At 40.6% G+C, this 21,803-nt stretch overlaps 2 protein-coding genes and 1 long non-coding RNA gene across 3 annotated transcripts in view; 1 reads left to right on the top strand and 2 right to left on the bottom strand.

Moving 5' to 3' along the window:
• The window catches only part of LOC133478267 (uncharacterized), a 250,615-nt gene extending 249,337 nt beyond the window's left edge, over window positions 1-1,278 (bottom strand). The window contains exon 1 of the long non-coding RNA XR_009788637.1: window positions 1,148-1,278. This is a non-coding gene — a long non-coding RNA (uncharacterized LOC133478267). The remainder of the gene's footprint in view (window positions 1-1,147) is intronic.
• lysmd4 (LysM, putative peptidoglycan-binding, domain containing 4) lies at window positions 1,204-9,272 on the top strand. Its single transcript, XM_061774126.1, has 3 exons — window positions 1,204-1,357; window positions 3,394-3,686; window positions 4,044-9,272. The coding sequence occupies exons 2-3, from the start codon at window positions 3,408-3,410 to the stop codon at window positions 4,542-4,544; spliced, it is 780 nt and encodes a 259-aa protein (XP_061630110.1). The 5' UTR covers window positions 1,204-1,357; window positions 3,394-3,407; the 3' UTR covers window positions 4,545-9,272.
• A 488-nt stretch (window positions 9,273-9,760) lies between these two features.
• On the bottom strand, window positions 9,761-21,689 carry alkbh3 (alkB homolog 3, alpha-ketoglutarate dependent dioxygenase). Its single transcript, XM_061774121.1, has 10 exons — window positions 21,588-21,689; window positions 19,608-19,688; window positions 19,425-19,519; window positions 19,294-19,328; window positions 19,154-19,201; window positions 17,154-17,257; window positions 16,330-16,418; window positions 13,184-13,402; window positions 11,294-11,392; window positions 9,761-10,246 (listed from the first exon to the last, which is right to left on the bottom strand). The coding sequence occupies exons 2-10, from the start codon at window positions 19,681-19,683 to the stop codon at window positions 10,121-10,123; spliced, it is 891 nt and encodes a 296-aa protein (XP_061630105.1). The 5' UTR covers window positions 19,684-19,688; window positions 21,588-21,689; the 3' UTR covers window positions 9,761-10,120.
• Window positions 21,690-21,803: the final 114 nt, after the last annotated feature.

Below are 21,803 nucleotides of genomic sequence, written 5' to 3'. Positions count from 1 at the left end.
ACCCGGACAAAACCAACGCAGGCACAGGGAGAACATGCAAACTGCACACAGGCGGGGCCGGATTTGAACCCGGTTCCTCAGAACTGTGAGGCAGATGTGCTAACCAGTCGCCTGGATTGATTAAAAGTTTCCTTTAATTTGGCAGTTTTGTCTTTTTAAAAAAATCTGCAGAAATTGGGTCATTTGGAATGTTAAACATTCTGGGTTACAATGATTTGAATCACTTGAGAACTGTTAAATGGGTCAAAAATTACTTCTTGACTTCAGTGGGAGGGAAAAGTATGTGAACGCTTTGCAATTTCTTAAATCTCTGCATAAATTGGACATCAAATTTGGTCTGATTTTCATCTCTATCACACGAATACCCAGTCTGCTTAAACTATTATCACACAAACAATTACGTTTTCATATTAAATAATAATAATAATAATAATAATAACATTCCCAGGAGGAAAATGTAAGTGAGCCCTTTGATTTCAGAACTGCTTGATCCTCCTTTGGCTGCAATAACCTCAAACAAACATTTCCTGTAGTTGCAGATCAGACGTGCACAACGATCAAGATAAACTTTGGACCATTCCTCTTTACAAAAATGTTGCAGTTCAGCAAGATTCCAGGGATGTCTGGTGTGAATAGCTCTCTTGAAGTTATGCCACAGCATTATAATCAGGTTGAGGTCAGGACATTGACCTTGGGGGCAGCCACATTTGTGAGTAGATTTACATGAGATCTTTCAGATATTTCAGTATGTACCCTTATTGTGACAGTTCTGATGTCGTGATGTGCCTTGGCCAGTGGTGGTAGGTCAGTCCCCACATGGTTCTGTTATTGACCAAAATCAAGTGTTGAAAATTGCTTGAGCTCTTTGACCATGCAATGTCAATGGCTGCACAAACATGGCTTTTTTTTTTTTCCTTAAAATTTGGAGATGCAAGGTTTTCGCCCAACGCCAGCTTTATACTCCCTACATTTGAAAACAGATGTTTGTGCTTTGTATTCCATATTTTGTCAACATTACTTTAATTACTTTTTCCACCTCCGCAGATAATAAATAACAACAAAAACAATGTTTTCATTTAAGCCATTTACACTGTTTTCTGAGTCGCCCTGCCTCGGTGAAATGTTATAGAAAGTGTACTTTACTCACGTCACGTGTAACGTCATGGTGAAAAGGTTGTAGTTGAACATGGAGTGGCAGTAGTGAATCTCCGTGTTAGTGTGTCCGCTTTGAGGCAACCGTAGAAGAAAGCGGGCTCGCTGATGTCACTCACGCCAATAAGTTAGTTAGCCCAAAGTAGCTAGCGCAGTGTTGGAGAGTGTTACGAGTCCGGTGCCTTTTGTCGCCTTTCCCTTTAAGGTAAACTACATTGGAGCCGCCACAGTATGGACGACGTTATAGCTGTGTGTGATGGAAAGGTGCTCTTGAAAACAACCGCAGCAGAAGTGACTCACGCCACGTTGGCTACGCGCCGCGTTTGGGGAACACATGTTACCATACATCGTGTTACGGGAGTAAAACGCTAACAAGGCTAACTAAGCTAAATATGCTAACTAGGCTAACGCGTAGCTGACGTTAGCGGCTGTCAGCCAGCTGCCTGAACTAAAGTGGCGCTTCCCCGGTCTTTACGTCATTTTAGCCACCAGCTCAACATGTTAAGTGTAAACACTTGTGCATACCTGATTGAAAATAAAGTCTGTATAAGTCTAAAGTATCATTTGTATTTATTAGTTTCATTAAGATTATATTTCACTCTTCCAATTTTGTTTTACTTTATTCAGTTGTAGAATATGCTTGTTTAATATTGTTTACTTAGCACTTTAAAATGTATATATTTTTTGTTTTTATTGTATATATGGGTTATTTTTCCGGATTTTATTCAGTTGTAGTATGTTCTTGTGTTTAAGGATAAACCTTATGTAATCCATTGGTTTATAACAAATGTGTCAGTTCTCATACCTACTGTTGCTGACGATTGTTCCCTGTTTGAATAATATAATTAGTTTGAAGCAGTTTCTATCATTCCATACTACAAAATAAAGTAATAAAAGTATGTATAATTGTATAATTCGTGCTACTATTGTATCAGGTCTATACGGATATCGGCCAATACTCAAGGCTGCAATATCAGTATCGTATCGGAAGTGAAAAAGTTGTATCGGGACATGCAGAGTATTTTGTTTGCACGTTATACCAATTCTGTGGCTATAAATTGCCATGTCATGTATGGGGCTCTGTACTAACATATTCTAGACTTTACGCCGATCTGATCGGTGTGATCGGTGTCGGCCGATAATTAGCATTTTATGCTGATCGGCTTTCATGTCATAATTCGCCGACCTGATCAATGACGTCATCGATCGGCTCCGCAAAAGACTTAACTCCGTGTCGCCGTCGCGTATGAATCCAAAAGCTCGTCTATTTTTAGCCTTGTCACCCGTCTTGTGGCGCAGTACTGTAACAATCTAACGGCCAATCAAGTTTTTTTCAATCTTGTCGGTGAAAAAACACAGTCGGTGTGGGACTATTTTGCGGTGTCTCAGACAAACAACACGCAAGTTATTTGCAGTCTGTGCACAACTGAAATACGTCGTAGGGAACGTCATCTCAATGCTTCAACACAACAAATTTGATCGGGCACCTGAAGAATGTATGGTGGGGGTGAGCCAAACGGATGCAAACTCTGGACAACACCAGTCCATATAGCCGGGACAGTGAGAAAGTTAGCGTAAGCATGTCATTATTTAGTATTTATTAACGTAATTGAATTGCAAAATAAAGTAATTTAATTACAGTAAGCAAGCACCCATTATTATCTGTCCTGTTGTAGTGTTGATTTGACCTAAATTTATGTCAGTGGCCAATCCTTGAATACCCCCTAGAGGTCTTTGATGTTTTCACTTTTGTCTAAAATGCTAGTGAATAATTTTGAGCTGGGATGGGCTCCAGCACACCCGAGACCCTAGTGAGGATAAGAAGTACAGAAAATGGATGGATGGACACAGTACTCAGTATACAGTACACAAAGTATATACAATAAATGAACAAGTCATGTAAATTGACACATTGCTCCATCTTGTGATCGGATCGGTTATCGTTTTTTTAAACTTGCTGATCGGTCCCAAAAATCCTGATCGTGTAAAGCCTAACATATCCTAAACATTTGTATGAAAAACACTTCTAGGGCATAAATAGAAAATGAAAAACAGTAAGTACAGCACTAACCGAGTATACCTTATTAGGCAGTGTGACCACATATTCTTACACCGCTGCGCAAACTACTTCGAAATCTCGTACTTTATATCGCTAGCATCGTGAATGAAGGACCCCCTGTATTTTTCTCTTCAAACAATCCTTGTTGAGGCTGCTCATTCTTCTTGGAATTGTTCTTCCAGGCTGGTGTTGAAAGATGCGGCGCGGGGAGCATGTGCCGCACGCGTTCCAGGCCCCGGTGGACGTCCACGCCAGCGCCGACGGCCAGGTGTACATGTTCAAGAGGAAAGCCAACGGCACGGCCGCGTCGTCAGACGGTGAAGACGAGGAGGTGGAGGAACTCGGTCTGATGGAAATGAGACCTCGGGTGTTCCAAGAGCCCGAACAGGACAGGCTGGGGAATTTCCACCTGCTGGAACGGGACGTGTTGGACGGCGACAATCTCAACAAGCTGGCGTTGCAGTACGGATGCAAGGTAGGTAGGGGAGTGATGTAGGGTTACCGCTATCAAATGTTTTTAGACCCAAGTGTTCTGCTGATTAACTCATGATTAATCAGACAAAAATGTATTTTGCATTCGTAAACACAATAATGTGGATGCGCAGTCCAGTTATTGTTATTGTCCACTTGGGGTCGCCATCCCTCAGATTTCTACTGTAGTATCGGTGACTTTGTGTGTGTTGGCTTGAAAAGGCGGGGCCTAACCTGTTGTCTGACATGGGCATCAGCGAATCAGAGCGTAGAGTTGGCTGGGGGGTTGGCGGTGTCGTGCCAAATTCGATCCAATTATCGGTATGTAACTCATAAACTATACACTTGTTTCTATGAACAGGTGGCAGACATAAAGCGCGTGAACAACCTCATACAGGAGCAGGATTTATTTGCACTGAAATGCATCAAAATTCCTGTTCCCAAGCACAGCTTTTTAACGGAATCGCACGCAGACCCGAGTGACTATTTAGAGGAAATGCCCGTCAGGGACCAGCCGCACAGACACCAGGTTATGGACTTCTGCACTGAGGTGGACAATGACAAGGAGAAGCTAATCCCGACCACGGACAACCGCGACGTGGAGCTGTTGGATGATGGACCCAAAATATCGGGCCTAAGAGGACAGAAGGGCCAGGGGGCAGACTGGGGCATCCAGTGGTGGAACGCCGTGGTGGCTATGCTGCTCATCGGCATCATCCTGCCCTTGTTTTACGTTATTTACTTCAAAACCAAACACAGTGGTGCAGCCTCGCCGGCAGATGGCAGTGTCACGTCATCTCCCGTCACGTCAAACAACTCCGGAGCCGGCGCCTTTGGTACCGCTGGACCTGAGCCAGGATAGAACTCCCCCTCTAGATTGCATAAATCCAAATGTCTTGAACATCACATGCAATACCTGCCTTGTCTTCTGTTAAAGTCGGCCATTTGCAATCCATTGCAATCATGTCAACTTAAAATTCGTCAATAACATCTTGCCAGTAATTGTTACTGTTCTGCATGTTGTTTTATGGTAAGTATTTTTGTGTTTTCGTAGCTATTTAAAAAACATCTCCAGCTACAGTGTTGTCCCTCATATTTGCGGTTCACTTTCACAACTATAAGCGTTTTTCTTTCTGTGGAACCCATTCCCAGCTTTTTTCTGAAAAACTAACATGACGTTTTTTGTCCTCATCGGAAACACCCTACGATTCCACAGGATGGCGCCAAAGCCCTGTCTAACGGAAAGGTACTGCTGTGGGGCCCGTATATTGGCATCTTGGTGCCAAAGAACTATGTTGAAATGAGGAAAGGAGCTTCTATTCGAGACCAAAGCACTATTTATTACATACACATTAATAGTGCCTTAGTGCGGTGTACTGACATCTAAAAGGTAATTACAAACATTTTTAAGGGCATCAATTATTACTGTACAGCACGGGACACCAACATGGTGCCCGCGGGCATCGGATAGTCCCCAAAGACCACGAGGAGTCTGCAGGCCTGCTCTAAAAATGGCTCACCAATGATGGGACATTGTGATCTTTTAGGAATACTGTAGTAGTGATTATTTTAAAATGTAAACACTTGCCGAGATTTACAGAAATGAAGTGTTGCATATTGATAATTGTTTCTTACTGTGTTACATCATTGTTGATAATTAGTGTGAGAGAGCAATAAAGCCTCGGCAGCATCTTGTGGCATCATTGAGCGTTTCAGAAAGAGGACAAACTGCAAATAGTCCGTTTTTCAGCAAATAACTGAATAGGTTAGACAGAAAAAAAAACTTGACTGGTGAATTGTGAATATGGGAGGATACTGTATCGTGGCTTGTTTTCTAGGAAATTAAGAGGTGTGTGTATCAGGTGTTGGCTCAAATTGCTGTACATCATGAGTGTGTTGTATTTAAAGTTATGTTTTTATTTTCTGTGTTTATATATGTCGATTCATTTTGCATTGTTCCCTTGGGCTGGATTTACACTACAGGTCCAAGTGCCCAGTTCTTATTTGAATGCCTAAATCTTTTCTTTTGGTTTATTTTCATGTGCATTTCAAGTGACCAAACACTTGAAATGACTTACATTTTTTTCAAATCTTTCAACCTATTTTCCCCATTCTTTACTAATCGGCAGCAGAACAAAGTGGTGTGAAAAAGTATTTGATCCATTCTCAAATTCTTTATTTATTTAGCAGTTTCCCCACTTTGTTTATCATTAAACAAATGTAAATATCAGACAAAAATAACCCAGGTAAACAAAGTGCCATTTTTAAGTGCTGATTTTTATATTATTATTCAATATTATATATTGAATAATTCAAAGCGATCTGGGCCTGTGTGAAAAAGTAATTTCCCCCCTTGTTAAATCATGAATTAACTGTGGGTAATCAAATTTTTGGAAAAGCTGAGTTCATTTTCACTGACCACACACAAGCCTGATTACCTCCAGATCTGTTCAACCAAGAAATCACTTAAAAAGAACCTGCCTGACAAAATTAAGTTGGGTAAAAGATCTCAAAAAGCTCCAACAAAATGTCACGATCCAAATCAATTGAAGAACAGATGAGAAATAAAGAAATCAGTTTGGAAAGGGTTACAAAGGCATTTCTAAAGTTTGGTGACTCCAACAAACCATGGTGAGAGCCATTGTCCACAAATGACAAAAACATGCAACAGTGATGAACCTTCTGTAGGCCTCCGTTAAGGTGAGGAAGAGTGGGCTGAAATTTCTCCACCCAGATGTGAAAGATTCATTGCCGGTTTAGTTGGGTTATCTTTTTCTGATATGTATATTTCTTTGATGATCTTAAACATAAAAAGTAAGGAAACTATGCAAAAATAAATAAACTTCAGAAGGGGACAAATACTTTGTCACAGCACTCTAGGTTGGTTCCACCAAAAACATCTGATTCTGACCCCAGAAAAATTGAGAAAATTAGATTTATGTATGTCAAGCAGAGCAGAACTATTTCTTGAAGCAAGCCCTGTATCTGCAACTTCTTCCTCCTCCACCTGCTCCCACACGTCACTTTGCAGTGTAGAACTTTACTAGCCTATGCATGAAATTCAGGGGTTTTACACACCCCTTAGTTTCTGGCTCTGTACCGCACACGTTGAATATGCACAGCTGTAACAGATGTGTGATGTAACAAACAATTTGGACCAGTTCAGCAACTTTCGGATGAAGGGGGTAGTATGTTAGTCCCACCCCAAGTTAGTCCTTACCTACATAACCTTCTGGAGCGTCTGCTGTTGATCCAGAGGGCAACCACTCTGGCGAATCCGGGTCAAGTTCGCAAGGGTCCCGGATTCAGGAGAGGTGGGCTGAGGTGAACTGGATTGTCAAGGAATCTCGCTACGTGGCCCGGGGTCAATCAACATTTTTTTTTTTTTGTCACGGCACTCATCCCCAAAGTGTCATCCTTTCTTCGTCTCAATATTCTCAGTCCTTTTTCACGATCGAGACACTCATTAGTTTCATCACAACACATACTCTGTGTGAGTTGTTTATACTGGTCTGATTTTCACATTTTTGCCAGTTTTCTGTCTGATAGTCTCATCTTTTCATGACTTTCTCTGCTTATCTCTCATTCAAAGCACTGCTGCCATCTACTGGCATCTGTGTGTCATCACAGTACAGTACAAGCTTGCAATTCGCAAACAAGCTGCGCCACACCCTCCTTCACCCCCTCCCCAGTCATAAACGAACTTGATGTCTCTAGGGAGGATTCTCAGTCAAGACAATGGATGGATGGATGTACTACGGCAGTGATTATTTCACGTACCACAAGGAGCCCACTTTCCACTTTGGGAATCATTGGTCTATACTGTTTGTGTCATTTAGATTTACAGAAGGTGTCATTTATATTGTTTGTGCAGATGTGGGTGTTTATTATCACCAACTGGCATATTTTGATGACATCAAGCTGGCATCAAGGCGGATTAACCCACCTGTGCATTTACACGGAACTCGCATTGGCAGAGACCCAATTATGCATCAGATCTTTATCAACATTTGCAAGAAAGCTGATTCCGTTCTGAAGATATTCAATTCCGTGAATTTTTTCGTTCGTCTACGTTGCCATGACTCATCCCAATTGCGTCACTTGTTGTATGTAATGTAAATCCAGCCTTGTTGCTCGTGCCGAGTCGACCGGAATGGCATGCCAAACGTGTGAACTGTGTTTACAAAAGCACAATTCAGTGCAATAATGTACAGTGCGTACGGAAAGTATTCAGACCCCCTTAAATTTTTCACTTTTTATATTGCAGCCATTTGCTAAACTCATTTAAGTTAATTTTTTCCTCATTAAATGTACACACAGCACCCCATTGACAGAAAAAAAACTGAATTCTTGAAATCTTTGCAGATTTCTTAAAGAAAAACTGAAATATCACACAGCCATAAGTATTCAGACCCTTTGCTCAGTATTTAGTAGAAGCACCGTTTTGAGCTAATGAGTCTAATGAGCCATGAGTCTTTTTCGGAATGATTTTTCACAGTTTTTCACACCTGGATTTGGGGATCCTCTGCCATTCCTCCTTGCAGATCCTCTCCAGTACTGTCAGGTTGGATGGTAAATGTTGGTGGGCAGCCATTTTCAGGTCTTTCCAGAGATGCTCAATTGGGTTTAAGTCCGGGCTCTGGCTGGGCCATTCAAAAACCGTCACAGAGTTGTTCTGAAGCCACTCCTTCAGTATTTAAGCTGTGTGCTTAGGGTCATTGTCTTGTTGGAAGGTGAAGGTGTCTCCCTGTCCCTGCAGCTCAGTTTGGCCAGACGGCCAGCTCTAGGAAGGGTTCTGATCGTCCCAAACGTCTTCCATTTAAGGATTATGGAGGCCACTGTGCTCTTAGGAACCTTAAGTGCAGCAGAATTTTTTTTGTAACCTTGCCCAGATCTGTGCCTTGCCACAATTCTGTCTCTGAGCTCTCCAGGCAGTTCCTTTGACTTCATGATTCTCATTTGCTCTGACATGCACTGTGAGCTGTAAGGTCTTATATAGACAGGTGCGTGGCTTTCCTAATCAAGTCCAATCAGTATAATCAAACACAGCTGGACTCCAGTGAAGGTGTAAAACCATTTTAAGGTTGATCAGAAGAAATGGACAGCACCTGAGTTAAATATATGTGTCACAGCAAAGGGTCTGGAATACTTATGGCTGTGTGATATTTAAGTTTTTCTTTTTTAATAAATCAGCAAAAATTTCAACAATTACGTTTTTTCTGTCAATATGGGGTTCTGTGTGTACATTAATGAGGGAAAAAATGAACTTAAATGGTTTTAAGAAGTGGCTGCACTATAACAAAGAGTGAAAAATTTAAGGGTGTCCAAAAACTTTCCGTACCCACTGTACGTGTGATGTGTTTCCACTTTTTAGTTTGTAACTTAAAGAATAATAAGTTAACACAGGGTGCCTTAAGCATTCACTGCTAAATTAATATTCTGAAATGTGCACCTTTTTTGGACATTGTAAAACTTCAGGGAGTTGTGATTATATCTTAACAAAATTAGCCTTGAACATGGATATGGCTTAATGACTGTTTTTTTTTAATGGTTTTCAAACTGTTGAGTAAATATTGATTATAAATATTGACTCAGTGACTGGTGACTTATTTCAATACAAGCCTCAGAGAGTGTTGATTACTACACTAGGAAATGACTTTTCACTTGAATCATATTAAAAACTAGGAAATAGTTAATTCGACCAGGTTCAAACACACGTTCATTCCAGGAAAGAGGAACATGATGATACCTAGATCATTTTTGTCTCACCCTTTATTTTATTTACAAGGTTATTTTTTAAAACAATGTTACCTTCTTAATAATTTTTGGGGCAAATTATTTATGTGGTTATTTTCATTGACTGCCCTTTACTTAAAAACAACCCCAAAAATTTTTAAGCTAGCAACCAGTTCAGGGTGTACCCCGCCTCCTGCCCGGTGATAGCTGGGATAGGCTGCAGCACGCCCGCGACCCTAGTGAGGAGAAGCGGCTCAGAAAATGGATGAATGGATGGATGGAAACTTACTTTTAATCTATTTTCTAAGTAAACGTGCCCAAATGAAATTTAGATACAAGACATTGACTGCTCTGTAACTTTATTTTACTCCAGCGGTTGCATGCGTAAACATGAAAAGATGTCAAAAAAGGACATTTCAATTTGAAATGACCATTTGACCACTCCAACTAAATGTCCCAAACATTTTCATTTATATTTTATTGTAAGTAAACATGCACTCATTCAACAAAAAGGAGGGGGGGAAAAAAAGGGACAAACTCATAAAATGTTTTTTTAACATGAGAATGTACTACTTTTTGTACTCATTAAATAAAACCATACAATTTAGCGTTGCTTTAGTGTATTATACTAAAACATGCTTATCAGCCTGGTCACACTGAGCTGTGTTCAGGGCTCCTCCTCGGAAAACCGAAAATGAGGCGTTATGTTTGCTTGGTGGTAAAGCGCAGCTTGGTGCCCGGCCGATAGCCCTGTGGCTCGGGGAAGATGCTCCTGAAGGTCAAGTTGATGCGAGGGCCGCGGTCGTGGTACTCCTTAGCCACCTGGTGCTGAAAAGCACAAAGAAGACGCACTGTTCAAATTAAGCAAAGTGAGGAGGATACGTTCCAGAGGAAGAAAATGAAAATCTGAAAAAAATATATTCACCAAAAAAAAGAGTGTGCGTGTATACAATTTTAACCCCCCCATGACATGCTTTAACATTTTCCCACTCTCTTGTTCTTCAAATAAAAGGCAGTGTAGTTCGTCACCTCCAGATAAACGATAAAATGATATAACAAATTTGAATGCCATAGAGAGGCTAATGGAAATTGGCGTAGTTGCTGTATGTGTTACTGTAATTATAAACAACTGCTGCTTTAACAAAAAAAAAATCTCTATAAACAAATATGTCTTGGAATAGTAGATCCTTTCCATTTTCTCTCAAAATACAAATATTTCGCAAAAATAACAAATAAACATTTCCCATAAAAAATACTAGTTATTTCTCCAACATCCATCCATTTTCTGAGCTGCTTCTCCTCACAAGGGTCGTGGGAGTGCTGGAACCTACCCCAGCTAACATCGGGGAGGAGGCGGGGTACACCCTGAACCGCTTGCCAGCCAATCGCAGGGCACATACAAACAAACAACCATTCGCAATCACATTCACACCTATGGGCAATTTAGAGTTGTCAATTAACCTACCATGCATGTTTTTGGGGTGTAGGAGGAAACCAGAGTGCCCGGAGAAAACCCACGCAGGCACGGGGAGAACATGCAAACTCCACACAGGCGGGGCCGGGGATTGAACCCCGGTCCTCCGAACTGTGAGGCAGACGCTCTAACCAGCCGCCTCTTTTAAAACATTTAATACAAAATGCAACTTAGTTCTCATGGTATTATTCTTTTTTTCAATTACATGTGGCACTAATTCACCTTTTTAATATTTGATAAGGTGACAAGGAAAAGTCTAAGAAGCTCACTTGTGACTACAGAGGTGACAAGTTCTGACCAAGCTCAGCCTTTACCGCCACTGTCTTGTGTCAGATATTCAAAATCAATAGCTTTTTATTTTTAGATATGTTTATACTGGATCAGTGATTGGTGGAGCCTACCTGCCAGTCATCCTGCGTGGCTCCTTCCATCAAAAGCAGTGTGCCGTGACCCAGAGGTACCTTAATACGCTCCACGTAGGTGTAGTCACCATTTTCCTCCTATGACGCAAAGAAGACGGCGCATCATAAACACAGCAATTCGGTTTGTCCTGTGTACTGGATGTATATGGACCATGGCCAGACACACATTAATGGGGTAAAGATAAAGATTGTTCCTATTATAACATTGATGGATCTTACTAAAGAAAGAAAAAAATAATCCATTAAGAATAAAATTTGGCGGCACGGTGGACGACTGGTTGGAGCGTCTGCCTCACAGTTCTGAGCAGCAGGGTTCAATCCCCGGCCCCGCCTGTGTGGAGTTTGCATGTTCTCCCCGTGCCTGCGTGGGTTTTCTCCGGGCACTCCGGTTTCCTCCCACATCCCAAAAACATGCGTGGTAGGTTAATTGAGGACTCTAAATTGCCCGTACGTGTGAATGCGAGTGCGAATGGTTGTTTGTTTGTATGTGCCCTGCGATTGGCTGGCAACCCGTTCAGGGTGTAGCCCGCCTCCTGCCCGATGAGAGCTGGGATAGGCTCCGGCACGCCCGCGACCCTAGTGAGGAGAAGCGGCTCAGAAAATGGATGGATGGATGAAGAATAACATTTTATTTTTATGACATCTATGGCTTTTTTTTTGTTTTTTTTGTTTTTTTGTTTTTGTTTTTAAAAGCTGTCATCTTACAATACTCACTTTTTCCTCAGAAGTCATAAGCATCGTCTATCTTTTTGAGTGTAGGTCAGTAATCTAAAAAGCATAAGGTCATATTTTTATGACAATAACATTTTTCTTTTTTGTTATTAAAAAAAGTAAATTTCTGAGATTTTTTGTAAAAATAAATAAATCTTGCAAGAATAAAATCTCTTTTGGGGGTGGGTGGAAAGATGTAATTTTACAAGAGTAAAGTCCGACCTTTTTGCAAAGAAAACAATCTTACGCGAATAAAATTGAATTTCTTCGCAAATAAGTTGTAATCGTTTAAGAAAGAATATTTTTTTCTAAGAAACTTGTCATTTCTAAGAATTACGTGGTATTTCTTTCAAGAAAAAAAATCTATTTTGCAAGCATAAAATCAGATTTATTTTTTCAGGGATGAAGTTGGATTGTATAAATAAAGTCCAAATTTTGCAAGACTTAAATAGATTTTTTTTCCCCCCCCAAAAAAATGATTAATCTTATGAGGCTAAATATTTCCTTTGGGGGGGTGCGAAAATATTCATATATATTCTTATTAGAATGTTGGTGTTGTTTACTATAAAACAGTTGGCAGATAAAAAAAATGTAAAAATCTTGCAAAATAGTAAGTGATTCTTGTACATAAAAAGACCTGTGATTAGAGTCCCAAAGACTAAAACTCATAATCTTGTAAGAGTAAAATCTTTATTTTAAACTAAAGCTATATTTTTTTTGTTGAAAAGTTTTACAGGAATAAAGTTCCCTAAACTTTTTCAAGTTAACAAAAAAAAAGTCTGAGGGAAAAAAAAAGTCTTAATTTGTATCTTTGAGAGTAAATTTAAATCTAAATCTAATGAAAATAGTACATTTTCTTAAAGAATAAGTCATTTGTATTTGAAACTCTTATGAGAATAAAATTACATTCTTTCACAAAAAGTAATTGAATAAAGTTGGTTTTTTTTCAAGAAATTGTTATGTTTTTTTTTGTTTTTTTAAAGTTGGAATTTTACTAGAACAAAGTGAAAAAAAAGTTTATCCTGTGGAAAAAAGTCTTAATTCTACAAGCAAAACAATCTTTGAGAATAAATGTGTAATCTAATGCGAAAGTATTTTTTGGTGAAAACAATGATTCCAGCCAGAACATGGAAGGAGTTGTGCGTGTGTTTGTCTGACCGGAGGCGGATTCTTGCGGAGGCTGAACACCCTGTTGTCGCCCAGGCTGAGCGAAGCAATGACGGGCTGGTGGCCCAGTGAGGCCTCGTCGTCGCTGTGCCAGCCGATGCCGTCGTGTCCGTCTCTGTATAGATTGCACAGCAACGAGTTGAAGCGGTCGCTGCCGCCGGCGCTCGCCTCGGCGACCGCTGCACGAAGCCTCAACAGCAATGGATGCCACTAGGCAGACAGCGGAATAGCCGCAGTTTAGTCAGTGCGTGATAAAGCAAGGATAAGTTCCACCTTTTTGTTGAATATAATGGTAGAAGAATGCTATATTAAGACAACATGCCAGAGATTTTTCAAGAAGAGGGGAAATATAGAGGATTATTTCATTTTATTTGCCTGGCCAAAGCTATTTTTGTTTCTCTTACATAAATAAATATAATTACATTGGCTACGGAAAGTTTTCAGACCACCTTAAATTTTTCACTCTTTGTTATATTGCAGCCATTTGTTAAAATCATTTAAGTTCATTTTTTTCCTCATTAATGTACACACAGCACCCCATTTTGACAGAAAAAACATTAATTGCTTAAGTTTTTGCTGATTTATTAAAGAAATAAAAACTGAAATATCACACAGCCATAAGTATTCAGACCCTTTGCTCAGTATTTAGTAGAAGCACCCTTTTGAGCTAATACAGCCATGAGTCTTTTTGGGAATGATGCAACAAGTTTTTGATTATACTGATTGGACTTGATTAGGAAAGCCACACCCCTGTCTATATAAAACCTTACAGCTCACAGTGCATGTCAGAGCAAATGAGAATCATGAGGTCAAAGGAACTGCCTGAAGAGCTCAGAAACAGTATTGTGGCAAGGCACAGATCTGGGCAAGGTTACAAAAAACATTCTGCTGCACTTAAGGTTCCTTAAGAGCACAGTGGCCTCCATAATCCTTCAATGGAAGACGTTTGGGACGATCAGAACCCTTACTAGAGCTGGCCGTCCTGCCAAACTGAGCAATCGGGAGAGAAGAGCCTTGGTGAGAGAGGTGGAGAAGAACCCAAAGATCACTGTGGCTGAGCTCCAGAGATGCAGTCGGGAGATGGGAGAAAGTTCTAGAAAGTCAACCATCACTGCAGTCCTCCACCAGTCGGGGCTTTATGGCAGAGTGGTCCGACGGAAGCCTCTCCTCAGTGCAAGACGCATGAAAGCCCGCATGGAGTTTGCAAAAAGAAAAACGCCTGAAAGACTCCAAGGTGATGAAAAATAAGATTCTCTGGTCTGATGAGACCGAGAGAGAAATTGTTGGCCTTAATTCTAAGTGGCATGTGTGGAGAAAACCAGGCACTGCGCATCACCTGTCCCATACAGTCCCAACAGTGAAGCATCTTGGTGGAAGCATCATGCTGTGGGTGTGTTTTTCAGCTGCAGGGACAGGATGACTGGTTGCAATCGAAGAAAAGATGAATGCAGCCAAGTACAGGGATATCCTGGACGAAAACCTTCTCCAGAGTGCTCAGAAACTCAGACTGGGCCGAAGGTTCACCTTCCAACAAGACAGTGACCCTAAGCACACAGCTAAAATAACGAAGAAGTGGCTTCAGAACAACTCCGTGACTGTTCTTGAATGGCCCAGCCACAGCGCTGACTTAAACCCAATTGAGCATCTCTAGAAAGACCGGAAAATGGCTGCCCACCGACGTTCACCATCCAACCTGACATAACTGGAGGGGATCTGCAAGGAGGAATAGCAGATGATCTGCAAATCCAGGTGTGAAAAACTTGTTGCATCATTCCCAAAAAGACTCATGGCTGTATTAGCTCAAAAGGGTGCTTCTACTAAATACTGAGCAAAGGGTCTGAATACTTACGGCTGTGTGATATTTTAATTCCGTTTGTTTTCTGTTAATATGGGGTGCTGCGTGTACAGTAATGTGGAAAAAAATAAACTTAAATGATTTTAGCAAATGGCTGCAATATAAGCAAGGGGTCTGAATAATTTCCCTACCCACTGTATATGGCTTTATCAGAGGTTTGATTTTCACCAAAATAGTGGAAACATCCTTTAAAGGAATACCTAACATGTGACAGTAATCTCCATTACTGCCCCCTACAGGGCTGGAGCAAAACAATATCAGCACAGTTGAATTGACACGTTTGAAATGCTTGCACTGGCAGAGGTCTGACATGCTCGTCAGCTTTGTAAAGGCAGATTTTTTGACACAGACTGTCTCCTTTAATTCAATATAGTGAACACCCAAAGTTTTGGGGGGAACCTACATTTATCTTCCGTTACTGGCTAAAAACTCCCCGAATCGCCTTTTTTATAGTAACAGTATTGCTTTGGTGCCATCTGGTGGAATCTTGGTGTCAAGCAAGTATGTTGAAGTAAGTTGAGACTTACACACGAACATTCATTGAGACACAAGTCGTAGGCGGAAGCTAAGGGTGCTATGAAATCCAGGGAGTGCCAAAACGTGGGGGGGGGGAGGGGTCACCTTAAATATATTTATATATCTATGAACTCTTGAAATTGATAAGCTGAATGTGATATTTGGATTCAGCGCATAAAAATTTTCCTAAATCAGCTAAAAAAATCTCAGACAAAAAAGTTTTTATTGACCAGTGTATGTTAATGATTTCTCACAATAATTACCAACAATGATTAACATTGTAGGAAACAGATACATATCAATATGCAACACTTTATTTCTACAAATCTCTGCAAATATTAACATTATCAAATGATGACTTCACGGGTGAGCTATTTGTCGAACAGCCCGCGGGCACCATGTTGGTGACCCCTGATGTAGCTCATGTACAGTTATTGTGTGCAAACTGTTGTAATTTATTACTATTTTTTTTCACTTATCCACATTAATTTTATTTTGTGGTGTGGGTTTTCATATTGTATTTTAGATTGATTTATTTATTTTTAATTTGTTAAGCGTGTAAATTGAGTGATCAGTGCTCCTGTAAATGAAAGACAATGGTAAAAACGACTTTTTTTTGTTATCGCTTAGGGTGCCACATTGGCTAGGGCCTATGGCGGTGTCAATTACTTGCGTGGGTTTACTGTTGTAGTATGAAAAAGATAAACAAAAAGGCGAAGGTTATTTTGTATACGCAGTGCAGGCAAAGTATGAGATGTTATGAGACCTTAGTGTTGGCGGCCATGGTGGAGTGAGCGTACGTGTAGGGCAACTCTCCAAACCAGCACGTCAGCCTTGGCTCTGCGTAGGCCTCACCTGATTGATCAGGTTGAGTGGACACAATTAGCCTTTGCAACATCATTTCGGACACAAAATCAGTCATTCATGTTCATCATGATAGGACACACAAAAACCTACTAAGAACCTTCGATGTGAAACGTACAGATTGGCATTTTGATTTGAAATTGGCACTGTTCAAGGATTTGTCCTATTTCCAGGGCTGAATAAACGCCATCCATCTATTTTCTCGAGCACTTGTCCTTATTTGGGTCCCGGCCCACGAGTGAACTGGAGCCTATGGTAGTTGACCTGAGCGAGATTGGTCGTCAGCCAATCGCAGGGCTCATACAGACAAACAACCGTTCACACTCGCATTCACTGGACGCAGTGTGAAATCTGGGCCTGCTTAGTTGAACACAAAGCTGTATGAATAATAACAACAGGACGATGCAGAGGTTAATTGTACCTTCTGGTAATTTTGGGACCAATTAAGTGAAATCAGATAATTTGTCTCCGCCCTGTGATTGACTGGCAGCCAGTCTGGGGAGTATCTCTCGCCACAAGTCAACTGGGATAGACTCCAGCTCAGCCTGAATGAAGACATGTGCAGCAGTAAACAGATAGACGGCTGGAGCACATTCGATTGTCCAAGTGTACATAACACCAGTGAAGGTTTTTGTACAGTGGAAATGTGAGTGGAACATGAAAGCTTGATGGGTTAAATAGTTGAGCGTGTGGTCATAATGTTGACTTATTACCGACTACACCCACCTTGTCTGACGTTGGTCTTTTGTGACCAGGGAAGTTCTGCCAGCAGCTTACTGAACATCCAGTCAGCCTCCTGTACTGCGAGAAAGCCTGGCAGCAGCCGCAATCTGACACAAAAATGACATAAACATGAAACAAAGACATAATATATATACAGTGGTACCTTACTTACGAATGTATTGTGTTAAGAACCGTTGATTGGTTGATATTTTGCTTTGTGTTGCGAGCCAAATTGTATCAGTCCCCGATGTACTTTCAGATGTTTATTGAACGAGACAAGTCAAATACACAAATAGAAAACACTTGCAAGGAGCTGCCGTAGGCCGCAACTCACGCACAGATGCTCACACGAAGACTAACGGGCCAACCCAAGTCCACCTCCTGACATCACTCACTAGGTCACGCCCGTTAAAGGCACACATGCAACACATGAATACTTCAGAATGTACGTTACCTCCACTACCAGCTTCATTCTTAGCATTCACTTTTATTTTGCTTTTATACAATACAGTACAAGAGTCAAGGTACCACTGTATATTTACCTGTATTCTTAAAATGGTGGTTCCCACCATGTTTAGGTGAAAACCAAAGCATTGATAAAGCCAAAGAATTATATTCGTTTATATAAAAGAAGACAAAAATTACTTTGGCCAAATAAATAAATAAATATAAATACAATTTTAGGACAAATCTAGGTACCATCCTTTTTCCATTATATCTGACAAAAAGGGGATACCGTCAACAAGAATTCACAGAAATCTGGCAGAATTGAGACAAATATGTGAGTATGACCGGGAATTAATCACAATTTACTACGCTGAACAAAAATATAAACGCAACACTTTTGTTTTTGCTCCCATTTTTCGTGAGCTGGACTCAAAGATCTAAAACTTTTTCTACATACACAAAAGGCCATTTCCCTTAAATATTGTTCACACATCTGTCTAAATCTGTGTTAGTGAGCATTTCTCCTTTGTCGAGATAATCCATCCCACCTCACAGGTGTGGCGTATCAAGATGCTGATTAGACAGCATGATTATTGCACAGGTGTGCCTTAGGCTGGGCACAAAAAAAGGCCACTCTGAAATGTGCAGTTTTGCTTTATTGTGGGGGTCTGGAGGGTCAGAAAACCAGTCAGTATCTGGGGTGACCACCATTTGCCTCACGCTGTGCAACAAATCCCCTTTGCATAGAGTTGATCAGGTTGTTGATTGTGGCCTGTGGAATGTTGGTCCACTCCTGTGCGAAGTTGCTGGATATTGGCAGGAACTGGAACACGCTGTCGTATACGCCGATGCAGAGCATCTCAAGCATGCTCAGTGGGTGACATGTCCGGGGAGTATGCTGGCCATGCAAGAACTGGGATGTTTTCAGCTTCCAAGAATTGTGTACAGAGCCTTGCAACACGGGGCCGTGCATTATCATCCTGCAACATCAGGTCATGGTCGTGGATGAATGGCACAACAATGGGCCTCAGCAACTCGTCACAGTATCTCTATGCATTCAAAATGCCATCAATAAAATGCACCTGTGTTCGTTGCCCATAACATACACCTGCCCATAACATAACCCCACCGCCACCATGGGCCACTCGATCCACAACGTTGACATCAGTAAACCGCTCACCCACACAACGCCACACATGCTGTCTGCCACCTGCCCTGCACAGTGAAAACCGGGATTCATCCGTGAAGAGAACACCTCCCCAACGTGCCAGACGCCATCAAATGTGAGCATTCGCCCACTCAAGTCGGTTACGACGACCAACTGCACTCAGATCGAGACCCCGATGAGGACGACGAGCATACAGATGAGTTTCCCTGAGACGGTTTCTGACAGTTTGTGCAGAAATTCTTTGGTTATGCAAGCAGATTGTTGCAGCAGCTGTCTGGGTGGGTGGTCTCAGACGATCTTGGAGGTGAACATGCTGGATATGGAGGTCATGGGCTGGTGTGATGATCTTTTTTCCCCCGCTAATCCTACAAAAGACACTTTCACTGACCTGGACACTCCTGACGGTCCATGGCTGATCTCATAATCCCCTGCCTGGCTGTGAAAAGCAAAATACATAATAAAGTTATGTATCATGAGAGTAGCATTACACAAAAATGATGAGCCATTCCATTCAAATCCGGCACTTACTCAATAACTTTCTCTGGCGGAACACCTCTAATGGGCTGTGAAGAAGACAATACAAAGTATTTTTAGTAAAGCTCATCTTGTAAGAATCAATTATGTTGGGATGTTTTTTTTTTGTGGTAAAGGACTACTACCTCAATAGGTTGGTGGAACTCAAAATTTCCAGATGTTGTCTGCCGATGAATTCCCCATGATGCGGCAGCCGGATTGGCAATTTGGCTGTGGGGAACTATACCACAAATAAAAAGATAACGCATCCAAGACCACATTTTCAAAGTGTGTTTTGTGTATGTATACATAAAATAAACTTAAACTACCTGCTGGTCTCGATTGTTTGGGAAGCTGTTTGGCCCAGGAGCCCTGCACCCTGGCACGCTGGCGTTTATCCGACATCACGCCTGTTCAAGGAAGGAAGTAGGAAGAGTGAGACTTCCCCTCGTGTGAGGACCAGTAAGAAGATCACATCTTATTTCAAAGAGAATAGAATTTCTGTAGAATGTATAACACTAAACCTGGATGAGATAGATAATAATGATATGATTAAAGGAAGCACTCTAATAATAATGTATCTAATGCACAGATAATATTATTATTCATATGTATCACCAGCTAAAATGGTCTCTAGAGCAGAGGTGGGTAGTAACACGTTACATTTACTCAAGTAATATTTCGGATAAACTGTACTTGTCAGAGTACTTTAAATGCACTGTACTTTTTACTTTTACTTGAGTATTTATGTGTAGGATTGATACTTATACTCCGTTACAATGATCGACATGCCGTTCGCAACTTTTATTTATCCATTGCTGCGTGTGCACGTTTATTTTTAGACTCCATCTTCGAGTTCCGCATAGGGCGCCCATTGTGCCAATCCAGCGTTACCACAGTGGCTCAAGTCCACCCATCAAACGACACAAGGCAGTCACATGACCGGGCACATAGCTTTTGCGAGCCAATCAAAATGACTCATTTTGGGGGGGGGGGGGGGGGGGGAACAGCTGCGCGAGTGCGTTTACTTTACAGACTCAAAAAAACAACAGCTTTGTCATGCAGCTCTTCAATTGGGACTGCCCAAACTTGGATATTTCCGCCCACTTCTAACTTGAGAAAATACCTTGTGGTAAGTTGCAGATGTTTCTATTGTTATTTTGGCAGTGGATATGGCCACATTAGCCCTATCCTATGGTGTCGCACACACAATGACTAAGTCTGGTCAGCAAACAACATCTTCATTCAGTCATTTAAGTGAATAAAGCAAATAATGTTTCTGTAGGGCCCAATGTATGTGTTGGTTTTGGGGGAGTTAAAAATGTAAATGGTGACAGGTGTGTGTCGACTTCCGTATATATATTTTTTTGTTCATGCTCTGATTTTTTTTTTTTTTTTTTAATCTGAAGTTGCTCACAAGTTACTCTTTACTAGAGTAGTTTTTTCATTGAGTACTTTCTTACTCAAGTAAATATTTGGATGACTGCTTTTTACTTGAGTCATATTATTCTAAAGTAACAGTACTCTTACTTGAGTACAATATTTGGCTACTCTACCAACCTCTGCTCTAGAGCAACTATGACAACAATAATAAAGTCTCCTAAAATGTATGTACATATGCATTTCAATCAATAGGCATATGTAAGAAAAGTTCATTTATTTTAGTAGTTCAATTCAAAAAGTAAAACTCATTCACTCAATCATTAAACACCTAGGAAAACACTTCAGAAGGAAAAATTCCTACCTAATTTTTAAATTTAAAAAAATATATTTTTGATGGTTTCTTATGTAATATTAAAATTTCTTGAGATAGTGAACTTTTGGTTTCAGTTACCTGTAGTCTACGCTATAATCATCCAAATTATTTTTAAAATGTATTAAATATTTCACTCTGCCTACTGTGAATCTATATGATGTACGTTTCAGTTTTGACAAACTACTGCAATAAATTAAGTTTTCCAATTCTTATTGCGTATATACCCAACATGTAACAACTACCTTGTTTTAAAAAAAAATGACATAAAACGAAATAGGGTATACCACGCGATACAATGCCCTTCCGTTCTATTTTTTGATGGAATAAAACTCAACATGACATTAAGGTCTTGTTGTTCACTTGACTAACTATAAACACTCTGTGATGGTATTTTTAAAATGCAATACAGGACAGAAGTTGCACTAGTCGTAGTTCACTTCTACTTCACTCGTGTAACTTCCACGAAGCTAACGAAACACGAGGATATTTTCCCATTAACATTATAGAAGTGCAAAATGTACAACTAAGGTATTTGAGTCGTAAAATAACTCACCTAAGATGACAATGAAACAGTAGTACTACTGCTTCGAAAGCAGTTTCATTTGGCGACGGACGGCCATGACAGGTGTGTTACAATAAAATAAACACTACCCGGAAATAACATGTAGACCTATAGTTCCTTTACGTTTCATTTTTATCTCGTCTTTTTGTTAAATGTTTACCCCAGAATGAATGATGAAACTATTGTATTTATTTGTATTGAAGTTGT

The sequence above is a fragment of the Phyllopteryx taeniolatus genome, chromosome 5 (assembly GCF_024500385.1).
Source record: "Phyllopteryx taeniolatus isolate TA_2022b chromosome 5, UOR_Ptae_1.2, whole genome shotgun sequence".
Taxonomy (NCBI): domain Eukaryota; kingdom Metazoa; phylum Chordata; class Actinopteri; order Syngnathiformes; family Syngnathidae; genus Phyllopteryx; species Phyllopteryx taeniolatus.
The sequence above is the reverse complement of the archived record's forward strand: the minus strand, read 5'-3'. Positions and strand labels throughout refer to the sequence as shown.

Excerpts from the sequence above, each read along its gene's own strand:
- lysmd4 (XM_061774126.1), top strand. The coding sequence starts at position 3,408 with ATGCGGCGCGGGGAGCATGTGCCGCACGCGTTCCAGGCCCCGGTGGAC. Across the intron at positions 3,687-4,043 it reads CGTTGCAGTACGGATGCAAG|GTGGCAGACATAAAGCGCGT; the intron begins GTAGGTAGGGGA and ends TTCTATGAACAG.
- alkbh3 (XM_061774121.1), bottom strand. The coding sequence starts at position 19,683 with ATGTCGGATAAACGCCAGCGTGCCAGGGTGCAGGGCTCCTGGGCCAAA. Across the intron at positions 19,520-19,607 it reads CAAACAATCGAGACCAGCAG|TTCCCCACAGCCAAATTGCC; the intron begins GTAGTTTAAGTT and ends TTTGTGGTATAG. Across the intron at positions 19,202-19,293 it reads CCGCCAGAGAAAGTTATTGA|CCAGGCAGGGGATTATGAGA; the intron begins GTAAGTGCCGGA and ends TGCTTTTCACAG.